Genomic DNA, 12,458 nt, shown 5'->3' on the forward strand with positions numbered 1-12,458 from the left:
GGAAACTTCTTTGGTGCACTGAACTGGAATTCATTATATATTGCATTCTATTCAGTTGCCCATGTCATATGCTTTTCTCTAGATTTGTAAATTTAACATATATGTGGTTATAGATGTTTTCATTATTTTATGTAATCTATTGACATTACTATTGTTGGTGTTTTGCAGGTTGCTCAGCGAGTCTTTTTCCTACATGAAGAGTTGACCAAGTTACCATCATTCCCACGTAAAGCTCTTGAGGCAGACTTTAACCTTTACAAAGGAGGAGTCATGGGCAAGGTCAATGTCAAATGCATTATTGTTTTTAACATAATTGGTCGTGATATGTAAATGCAATCCTTTTGAAGAAATTGCAATAAATTGCTATCTTTACCATTAAATCTCCTTTAAATATATCCTACAGGAGTTGCGAGGTCTTGATCAGCTGCACAAATATATGTGGGTCCAGCTGGTGACTCGAATGTTTGAGGGTATGGCTGGCAACCTTACATTCACCACCGACCTTCATCTCTTCCTCAATGTAATCAATGGTGCTTTTCTTCTTCATTGTGAAGACTCGTCTATGCTGAGACTATGTATGGCTTCCTATGTCAATGCTGCTCATCATTTCAAGAACTTCTTTTCCACCAATGGGTATGTATTACTTTTAGAATTTATCATTATATAAATTTTATCAAGGTTCCTAGGACATGATTCTCAAGATTGTGGACAAATTACATACCTGAAGCCTACCCATCCAGATACTAATACACACATACGCACACACCTCTGGCTTCACAAGCCAGAGGACCGGGGTTCGATTCCTCTGCCGGGTGGAGATATTTGGGTGTGTCTCCTTTCACGTGGAGCCCCTGTTCACCTAGCAGTGAGTAGGTACGGGATGTATATCGAGGAGTTATGACCTTGTTGTCCCGGTGTGTGGTGTGTGCCTTGTCTCAGGCCTATCCAAAGATCGGAAATAATGAGCTCTGAGCTCGCTCCGTAGGGTAACGTCTGGCTGTCTCGTCAGAGACTGCAGCAGATCAAACAGTGAACACACACACACACACGCCCAGTAGCTCAGTGGTTAGAGCGCTGGCTTCACAAGCCAGAGGACCGGGGTTTGATTCCACTGCCGGGTGGAGATATTTGGGTGTGTCTCCTTTCACGTGTAGCCCCTGTTCACCTAGCAGTGAGTAGGTACGGGATGTAAATCGAGGAGTTGTGACCTTGTTGTCCTGGTGTGTGGTGTGTGCCTGGTCTCAGGCCTATCCAAAGATTGGAAATAATGAGCTCTGAGCTCGCTCCGTAGGGTAACGTCTGGCTGTCTCGTCAGAGACTGCAGCAGATCAAACAGTGAAACACACACACACACACACACACACACACACACACACACACACACACACACACACACACACACACACACACACACACACACACACACACACACACACACACACACACAGTAGTGGTTAGAGCGCTGGCTTCACAAGCCAGAGGATTCCGGCTGGAGATATTTGGGTGTGTCTCCTTTCACGTTGTGTTCACCTAGCAGTGAGTAGGTACAGGATGTAAATCGAGGAGTTGTGACCTTGTTGTCCCGGTGTGTGGTGTGTGCCTGGTCTCAGGCCTATCCCAAGATCGGAAATAATGAGCTCTGAGCTCATTCCGTAGGGTAACGTCTGGCTGTCTCGTCAGAGACTGCAGCAGATCAGATCAAACAGTGAAACACACACACACACACACACACACACACACACACACACACACACACACACACACACACACACACACACACACACACACACACACTTTAGAAATAGTGTACATACATCCTGAAAAATAGAACTGAAGCATTGTTTATATTAATTATGCACATCATGTTTGCTGATATATAAGTTGAAATGTTCCAGAATAAAGGTCTAAAAGCCCTGAGCTCAATGTACCTAGAGGGAGATAGTCAGCCATTAATATCTGCAGGTGTTAAGTAACAGAGATATTAATTAATGTTAAATCCATGAATTATTGGTGCATCTCTTGAATGAAAATCATGACCAGGATATTAATTGTTAAAAAGAAAAAAAAAATCACAGATAGAAGAATTGTGTGAGTAATATACAGTATACAGTCAGAGACATTTAAAAAATTCAAAAGATTTAAGAGTGTGGACAGGAGAGCTAATTAGATGTGTATGTTAGGAGGGGGGGGAGTGATGTGTATGTTGGGAATAGTAAGCTGCATTGTGAATCAGATTTGAACTGGTGGCAAGCCATGAAAAAAACTGATGGGCGTACATTTTCTTTCCAGCACTTATCTATGAAAAACTGAATCCAGTAATGTTGAGGGTTGGTTGTATTTATTAAAGAGTGTTTTTATAAAACAGATGCATTGCAACATGTTTCACACTATCAATTATATTGTAGTATTATATATGCTTCTGTAAAGTTGGAGAATAAATCATCTTTTAAAGTGCATGACTGTTAACTGTTCCATCCTCTGACAGGTACATCCACATCATGCCTACCATTCTGCGTGTGTACAGTAATTATCAGAGCAACAAGATGGTAGTAACTGTTGTCGAATTTATTGTGAAGCAGCTTTACATTCTCCATCGCAAGCCATTCATTCTCCAAATGTTGGGCTCAGTTGCACCCATTCTTGATATGGATGAAAATGCCATATATGGTGATGCAAATAAGGTTAGTATGAATTATGCTGAATCATCATTGCTGTAATTTAGAATAAAATTAAATTTTGTGGTTTTAATAAATTTTGATCAGAAGAAAAAAGGGTTAGTATTTATATCACTGATTTTTTTTTTGCTACTCCATTCATAAATTTTTTCTTTCATTGAACTAAATGATGTATAGATTCATAATGCAGGAAAGTAATTCTGTTCGTAGGGATCCAGTTCGTAATGTATTTACTATAAGATTGCTTGTATTCTACCATCAATAATGTTATACCTGACTAGTGTACATGTGTGTGTGTGTGTGTGTGTGTGTATTTACCAAATTGTACATTACAGGGTTCAAGCAGGGTTCATAATGTCTTGTCTCCACACATATATATATATATATATATATATATATATATATATATATATATATATATATATATATATATATATATATATATATATAATCCATTTTTTCTTAAAATATGTGTATGTTGGTTGCTGTAATGTGTGTGTATTTACATAGTTGTATTTATCCAATTGTATTGTACAGGGTTCGAGCTAGGGTCATAGTGTCCTGTCTCCATGTCTCCATTTATCCAATTTTTCTTTAAACTTATGCACATTATGTGTTGTAACAACTTCATCACTCAATGCATTCAATTTTTTCACCATTCTGTGTGGAAAACTGTGTTTTCAATATCCTTCACACACTGCCTCATCTTAATCTTCTTTATGTGTCCTCTTGTCCTTCTATCTTCTGTCACCAGTACCAGGTCTTCCTCGTCTATCTTTTCAATGCCATTGACTATCTTGTACATTGTTATTAGGTCTCCTCATTCTCTTCTATCTTGTAAGATTGGCAGCTTCATTTCCTTCAGCCTTTCTTCATATGTTAAGTCCTTTAGTTCTGGCACCATCTTTGTAGCAATCTTCTGAATCCATTCTATTCCTATATCTTTTATAGAGCTTGGAGACCACACCACTGCTGCATATTTCAGCTTTGGATGTATCATGCTTGTGTTAATTTTTTCATCATATCTTTGTCCATGAATTGAAATGCCACTCTTGTATTAGTCAGCATTTTATATGCTAATCCATATATTTTATCAAGATCTTCCTGTAACTTGTTACAATCTTCCACATTCTTTACTCTCATAATTTTAGTATCGTCCACAAACATGTTCATATAACTATCAATTCCTACTGGCATATCATTAACATAAATCAAAAGCATAAAATGCTCCTCCTTTGTAAACAATTTGCAAAAGTTGTCGTTCAAAATTTCAGCTATATCTCCAGCATCCTCATATACTTCTTCCCCATTTTTTACCTTTACTATTGTGTGTGTGTGTGTATTTACCTAATTGTATTTACCTAATTGTAACATACGGGAAAAGAGCTATGCTCGTGTTGTCCCGTCTCCATATCTATTAATGTCCAGCTTTTTCTTAAAATCATGAATATTCCTTGCGTTGACCACTTCCACGTCTAAACTATTCCATGCTTCCACCCTTCTATGAGGAAGCTATATTTTTCACATCTCTCCTATAAGTGGCCATTTTAGTTTTTCCCATGCCCTCTCGACATTCTTCCATTCCACATACACAGATCTTCCCTATCCATTTTTCCATGCCAATCATCACTCTGTATATTGCTATCAGGTCTCCCCTTTCTCTTCTGTTTTCCAGGGTTGGAAGTTGCATTCTTTTCAGTCTGTCTTCATAAGTCAAATCTCTTAAGTCAGGCACCATTTTCGTTGCAGCCCTCTGTACTTTCTCTAGTTTCCTTATGTGTTTCTTTAAGTTCGGAGCCCACTGTATTGTTGCATATTCAAGCCTCGGTCTTATCATTGCAGTAATTATTTTCTTCATCATTTCTTCATCTAGATATACGAACGCCACTCTTATGTTCCTCAATAAGTTCAATACTTCTCCAATTATTTTGTTTATATGTCTCTCTGGCGATAGGTCATTGGTAATTGTCACCCCAAGGTCTTTTTCTTCATGACTGGTTTTATGTCTTCATTTCCTATCTTGTACATACTCCTGATTCTTCTTTCACTCTTGCCAAACTCTATTTTCTTGCATTTTGTCGTGTTGAACTCCATTTGCCATGTACAGCTCCATTTCCATATTCTGTCCAAGTCTTCCTGGAGTAGTTCGCAATCTTTGTCACATCTCACTTTTCTTAACAATTTTGCATCGTCTGCAAATAGGCTCACATAACTGGACACCCCATCCACCATGTCATTTATGTAGACTGCGAACATTACTGGTGCCAACACTGATCCCTGTGGAACTCCACTCTCCACCAATCCCCATTCTGATGGTCTGTCCTTAATTATTGTTCTCATTTCTCTTCCTACCAAAAGTCTTCCATCCATTTTAGTAAACTGCCATGCACTCCTCCTACCATTTCAAGTTTCCAGATCAGTCTCTGGTGTGGTACCTTATCAAAGGCCTTTTTTAAATCCAGATATATTCCATCAGCCCAACCATCTCTTTCCTGTATTACATCTATCACCCTCGAATAGTAACATATCAGGTTTGTCGTGCATGAACGCCCTTTCCTAAAACCAAATTGACACTCACAAAGTATGTCATTTTCTCCAAGAAGTCTGTCCATCTAGTCTTCACCACCCTCTCACACATCTTAGCTACCACACTTGTAAGTGACACTGGTCTATAGTTCAATGGGTCTCTCTTGTTACCTGATTTATAGATTGGGACAATGTTAGCTCTTTTCCAGTCTTGGGGCACTACACCTTCCCTTAATGAGGCATCAATTACTTCACAAACTTTTTCTGCCAATTGCTCCTGCATTCTCTTAAAATCCATCCTGATACCCCATCAGGTCCCACAGCTTTTCTCACTTCTAAACTCCCCATCATGTTCTTGATCTCCTCCACCGTTACTTGAAACTCCTTCATAATCCCTTTCTGTTCCATTACCAGTGGTTTGTCAAAAGCAGTCTCCTTTGTGAATACCTTCCGAAAGCATCCATTCATAGCCTCTGCCATTTCCTGGGATCTTCACTGTATACTCCATTTACTTCTAAACTTTCAATACTTTCTCTATTTTTGATGTTGTTGTTCACATGTCTGTAAAAAAGCCTTGGTTGGTCTTTACATTTATCAATTATATCCTTTTCTTGTTTCTTTCTTTCTTCTCTTCTAATCAACACATATTCATTTCTTGCTCTTTTGTAACTTTCCCACTGCTTAATCCGTCTTTTCCTTCTCCACCTCTTCCATGCATCCTCTTTTCTTGTTCTAGCCTTTTCACATCTATCGTTAAACCAGTCCTGCTTTCCAACTTCTCTATGTTGTCTTATTGGTACAAATTTTTCTCACCTTCTTTGTATATTTTTATAAATTCCTTCCACTTTTCATTTGCTCCTTAGCACTCTTGAATTTCATCCAATTTGTCTCTTGAAAGAATTTCTTTAGGTTTCCAAAATCTGTCTTGGCATAATTCCATCTTCCCACTTTATATTCTTCATTTCTTCTAGATTTCTCTTCGTCTATCACCTTGAACTCCAAAACTGCATGATCACTCTTTGCTAAAGGGCACTCCACCCTCATCTCCTCAATGACCATTGGCTCTGTACTAAAGACCAAGTCCAGTCTTGACGATGCTCCCTCTCCTCCAAACCTAGTATCTTCTTTGACCCACTGAGTTAACACATTTTCCATTGCCAGTGTCAATAGTGTATTTCCCATGTTGTCTCTGATCCTTCCATTGACCAGTCCTCCCAACACACCTCTTTACAATTAAAATCTCCCATCATTATAGTTCGTTCACAGCCACCCAACATTTCTTCCAGACATGTTCCTGTATCACTTATCATTTCTTCATATTCCTGTACTGACCATGCATTTGTCTTAGGTGGTACGTACACCACTATGTAGTGCCTCTTTTTCCTTCATTAGTTTCTGCTCTGATCTTTAGCACTTCTGCCTTTCCCATACCTTTTTCACTTGATCCACCTTTATATCTTTTTAACCAGCAACATCACTCCTCCTCCCATCTTACCTACTCTATTTCTTTTCCAAACATTATATTTCCTTCTCCAACCTTCATCAGGTCTTCTCCTCTCTCAGTTTTGTTTCAGTAAGACCCACAATATCTGGGTTCTTGTCCCTCAAGTAATCGTTGAGTTCTAAAATCCCGATATCACTCCATTTATGTTGGAATACATTACATTTCGCTCATATGTAAGTTTCTTTAGTCCTTTCTTGCTGTACTTTTCTGGGTTATGAACCACTTCCTCAGTCTCATATCCAAGATTCTCCAGAAAAACTCTTTCTTCTCTTCTTCTGTCCTCTCTTCATTTTTTTCAAAGCCTCCTTTCTCAACTCATTTAACATTTCTCTTTCCTTTTCACCGAGATCTCTTCTCAACCAAATCTTCCTTGTTGTTTCCTGCTGGGCTAGCCTCCATGACTTCTCCACCAATTCATCTACATCCTTTTGTGACTTAAGTTTGATTCTTATTGGCCTCATACCTTCTCTTGTGAACTTTCCAATTCTATGGAAGTCCTCTATTTCTTGTACTAGGTCTTTTCCTCCTCTTGCACCACATTAATGATATTATTTATCACCTTTTTATGTTTTCTCTCTCTCCATTTTACTCGGTGTCTTATCCTCCTCCACACCAAATATCACCACACATCTCTTTTTGTCTACAGTTTCCCTCACCAATGTCTCATTTGACTTAATAACCTTCACCACTTTCTCAGCTATCTTCTCTTCTATGATCTGTTGATCTATAATTTCAGCAAGGCCCAAAGTTTTCTCCCTGACTCTTTGATTTCCTTTTCCAGACTTGCAACTTTGTAATTTACCTCCTTTCTTTCCACTTCCTGACTTTTTTCCATTCAGCCTGCTTCTCCATCACTTTTCCTAGAGATTCTCCACATTTTCGCAATTCACTTTAATTAGCTTAACTTCCTCTTTCAGTGCTGCATTTTCCTTCTTCATATCGGCACAGTCTCTCTTTACATTGTCATAACTCGTTTCCAGGCCCTCATACTTTTCAAACAGTTTTCAATTTTACCTTCTAACTCCAGAATTTTCTTCACATAAGCGCTCTTCTCCATTATTCCTTGAAACCCTGTGAAGTCTGATTCCTCTTTCGAGTTCACGGCCGCCATGTTGCGCAGACGTAAACAAACCAGCTGATGGCTCAAACGCAGGCTACAGTTTATATTTACCTTCACTGGACATTATTTTGCTAATCAACAGTTAACATGACTATATGGAGACGGGACAAACATTACCAGCTCCTTTCCCACCTTGGTTACTCTTAGGTAACTGTAGAATTATAGATGATTGCTCTGGAGCTCAGCGACCACCTCCGCCATCGACGATGTCCCGTGTGTGTGTGTGTGTGTGTGTGTGTGTGTGTGTGTGTGTGTGTGTGTGTGTGTGTGTGTGTGTGTGTGTGTGTGTGTGTGTGTGTGTGTGTGTGTGTGTGTATTTACCTAATTGTATTTACCTAATTGTAACATACGGGAAAAGAGCTATGCTCGTGTTGTCCCGTCTCCATATCTATTAATGTCCAGCTTTTTCTTAAAATCATGAATATTCCTTGCGTTGACCACTTCCACGTCTAAACTATTCCATGCTTCCACCCTTCTATGAGGAAGCTATATTTTTCACATCTCTCCTATAAGTGGCCATTTTAGTTTTTCCCATGCCCTCTCGACATTCTTCCATTCCACATACACAGATCTTCCCTATCCATTTTTCCATGCCAATCATCACTCTGTATATTGCTATCAGGTCTCCCCTTTCTCTTCTGTTTTCCAGGGTTGGAAGTTGCATTCTTTTCAGTCTGTCTTCATAAGTCAAATCTCTTAAGTCAGGCACCATTTTCGTTGCAGCCCTCTGTACTTTCTCTAGTTTCCTTATGTGTTTCTTTAAGTTCGGAGCCCACTGTATTGTTGCATATTCAAGCCTCGGTCTTATCATTGCAGTAATTATTTTCTTCATCATTTCTTCATCTAGATATACGAACGCCACTCTTATGTTCCTCAATAAGTTCAATACTTCTCCAATTATTTTGTTTATATGTCTCTCTGGCGATAGGTCATTGGTAATTGTCACCCCAAGGTCTTTTTCTTCATGACTGGTTTTATGTCTTCATTTCCTATCTTGTACATACTCCTGATTCTTCTTTCACTCTTGCCAAACTCTATTTTCTTGCATTTTGTCGTGTTGAACTCCATTTGCCATGTACAGCTCCATTTCCATATTCTGTCCAAGTCTTCCTGGAGTAGTTCGCAATCTTTGTCACATCTCACTTTTCGTAACAATTTTGCATCGTCTGCAAATAGGCTCACATAACTGGACACCCCATCCACCATGTCATTTATGTAGACTGCGAACATTACTGGTGCCAACACTGATCCCTGTGGAACTCCACTCTCCACCAATCCCCATTCTGATGGTCTGTCCTTAATTATTGTTCTCATTTCTCTTCCTACCAAAAGTCTTCCATCCATTTTAGTAAACTGCCATGCACTCCTCCTACCATTTCAAGTTTCCAGATCAGTCTCTGGTGTGGTACCTTATCAAAGGCCTTTTTTAAATCCAGATATATTCCATCAGCCCAACCATCTCTTTCCTGTATTACATCTATCACCCTCGAATAGTAACATATCAGGTTTGTCGTGCATGAACGCCCTTTCCTAAAACCAAATTGACACTCACAAAGTATGTCATTTTTCTCCAAGAAGTCTGTCCATCTAGTCTTCACCACCCTCTCACACATCTTAGCTACCACACTTGTAAGTGACACTGGTCTATAGTTCAATGGGTCTCTCTTGTTACCTGATTTATAGATTGGGACAATGTTAGCTCTTTTCCAGTCTTGGGGCACTACGCCTTCCCTTAATGAGGCATCAATTACTTCACAAACTTTTTCTGCCAATTGCTCCTGCATTCTCTTAAAATCCATCCTGATACCCCATCAGGTCCCACAGCTTTTCTCACTTCTAAACTCCCCATCATGTTCTTGATCTCCTCCACCGTTACTTGAAACTCCTTCATAATCCCTTTCTGTTCCATTACCAGTGGTTTGTCAAAAGCAGTCTCCTTTGTGAATACCTTCCGAAAGCATCCATTCATAGCCTCTGCCATTTCCTGGGATCTTCACTGTATACTCCATTTACTTCTAAACTTTCAATACTTTCTCTATTTTTGATGTTGTTGTTCACATGTCTGTAAAAAAGCCTTGGTTGGTCTTTACATTTATCAATTATATCCTTTTCTTGTTTCTTTCTTTCTTCTCTTCTAATCAACACATATTCATTTCTTGCTCTTTTGTAACTTTCCCACTGCTTAATCCGTCTTTTCCTTCTCCACCTCTTCCATGCATCCTCTTTTCTTGTTCTAGCCTTTTCACATCTATCGTTAAACCAGTCCTGCTTTCCAACTTCTCTATGTTGTCTTATTGGTACAAATTTTTCTCACCTTCTTTGTATATTTTTATAAATTCCTTCCACTTTTCATTTGCTCCTTAGCACTCTTGAATTTCATCCAATTTGTCTCTTGAAAGAATTTCTTTAGGTTTCCAAAATCTGTCTTGGCATAATTCCATCTTCCCACTTTATATTCTTCATTTCTTCTAGATTTCTCTTCGTCTATCACCTTGAACTCCAAAACTGCATGATCACTCTTTGCTAAAGGGCACTCCACCCTCATCTCCTCAATGACCATTGGCTCTGTACTAAAGACCAAGTCCAGTCTTGACGATGCTCCCTCTCCTCCAAACCTAGTATCTTCTTTGACCCACTGAGTTAACACATTTTCCATTGCCAGTGTCAATAGTGTATTTCCCCATGTTGTCTCTGATCCTTCCATTGACCAGTCCTCCCAACACACCTCTTTACAATTAAAATCTCCCATCATTATAGTTCGTTCACAGCCACCCAACATTTCTTCCAGACATGTTCCTGTATCACTTATCATTTCTTCATATTCCTGTACTGACCATGCATTTGTCTTAGGTGGTACGTACACCACTATGTAGTGCCTCTTTTTCCTTCATTAGTTTCTGCTCTGATCTTTAGCACTTCTGCCTTTCCCATACCTTTTTCACTTGATCCACCTTTATATCTTTTTAACCAGCAACATCACTCCTCCTCCCATCTTACCTACTCTATTTCTTTTCCAAACGTTATATTTCCTTCTCCAACCTTCATCAGGTCTTCTCCCTCTCTCAGTTTTGTTTCAGTAAGACCCACAATATCTGGGTTCTTGTCCCTCAAGTAATCGTTGAGTTCTAAAATCCCGATATCACTCCATTTATGTTGGAATACATTACATTTCGCTCATATGTAAGTTTCTTTAGTCCTTTCTTGCTGTACTTTTCTGGGTTATGAACCACTTCCTCAGTCTCATATCCAAGATTCTCCAGAAAAACTCTTTCTTCTCTTCTTCTGTCCTCTCTTCATTTTTTTCAAAGCCTCCTTTCTCAACTCATTTAACATTTCTCTTTCCTTTTCACCGAGATCTCTTCTCAACCAAATCTTCCTTGTTGTTTCCTGCTGGGCTAGCCTCCATGACTTCTCCACCAATTCATCTACATCCTTTTGTGACTTAAGTTTGATTCTTATTGGCCTCATACCTTCTCTTGTGAACTTTCCAATTCTATGGAAGTCCTCTATTTCTTGTACTAGGTCTTTTCCCTCCTCTTGCACCACATTAATGATATTATTTATCACCTTTTTTATGTTTTTCTCTCTCTCCATTTTACTCGGTGTCTTATCCTCCTCCACACCAAATATCACCACACAATGTGTGTGTGTGTGTGTGTGTGTGTGTGTATTTCCCTAGTTGTAGTTTTACAGGGCCTGGGCTCATAATGTTCTGTCTCCATATCCCCATTTATCAAAGTGTGTGTGTGTGTGTGTGTGTGTGTGTGTGTGTGTGTGTGTGTGTGTGTGTGTGTGTGTGTGTGTATTTCCCTAGTTGTAGTTTTACAGGGCCTGGGCTCATAATGTCCTGTCTCCATATCCCCATTTATCAAAGTGTTTGTGTGTGTGTGTGTGTGTGTGTGTGTGTGTGTGTGTGTGTGTGTGTGTACACAGGTGTAGGTACTGTGCGCCGAAGTACTGAGCGTGGAAACTACCGTGTGCAGCAATTGCAAAAAAGTCAGGTGGTACATAGCATGCCTTGAATAGGTATGCAACACGGCACATGCAAGGCAGCAGTCAGTTGTGACATAGCGTAGCTCCACCCCCCTCCCCCCACACTGCATCTGTGTATTCATTTACTAAGTTGTACATTACAGGATTTAAGCAGGGTTCTTAATATCCTATCTCCATATTTATATTTATCTAACTTTTTTTTTTAAATATGTATATGCTGGTTGTTGTAATGACCTCCTCATTTAAACCATTCCAAATATTCAGTCTTATGTGGAAAATTATACTTCTTAATGTCCCTCAAATACTGACTCTTCCCGATCTTCTTTGCGTGTCCTTTTGTCCATATAGATCCATTTCTTTTCATTAACACTAGGTCTTGTCTGTGTATCTTCTCAATGTGGTTAACTATTTTGTACAATGTTATTGGATTTCCCCTTTCTTTTCTATCATGCAAAGTTGGCAATCCTATTTTCTTCAATCTTCTTTCTAAGTTAGGTCGTATATTTGGTACCATCTTTGTAGGTATCCTCTGAATTTTCCAATTTCTTGATGTCTTTTTTTCATATGCGGAAACCACACCACTACTGCACATTCCAACCTGGGTCTGATCATGGCAGTTATGATCTTCATACTTTGTTCC

General features: G+C 39.2%; 1 protein-coding gene across 16 annotated transcripts in view; it reads left to right on the forward strand.

Annotated features, from left to right (window-relative positions):
* LOC123513061 (protein unc-80 homolog) overlaps positions 1 to 12,458 on the forward strand; it is a 154,928-nt gene that overhangs the window by 117,059 nt on the left and 25,411 nt on the right. For all 16 annotated transcript variants that reach the window (XM_045269877.1, XM_045269885.1, XM_045269887.1 and 13 more), the window contains 3 exons: positions 169 to 279; positions 404 to 633; positions 2,486 to 2,681. In XM_045269877.1, coding sequence (XP_045125812.1) covers positions 169 to 279; positions 404 to 633; positions 2,486 to 2,681 — 537 coding nt within the window. The remainder of the gene's footprint in view (positions 1 to 168; positions 280 to 403; positions 634 to 2,485; positions 2,682 to 12,458) is intronic.

The sequence above is a fragment of the Portunus trituberculatus genome, chromosome 35 (assembly GCF_017591435.1).
Source record: "Portunus trituberculatus isolate SZX2019 chromosome 35, ASM1759143v1, whole genome shotgun sequence".
NCBI classification, from domain to species: Eukaryota; Metazoa; Arthropoda; class Malacostraca; order Decapoda; family Portunidae; genus Portunus; species Portunus trituberculatus.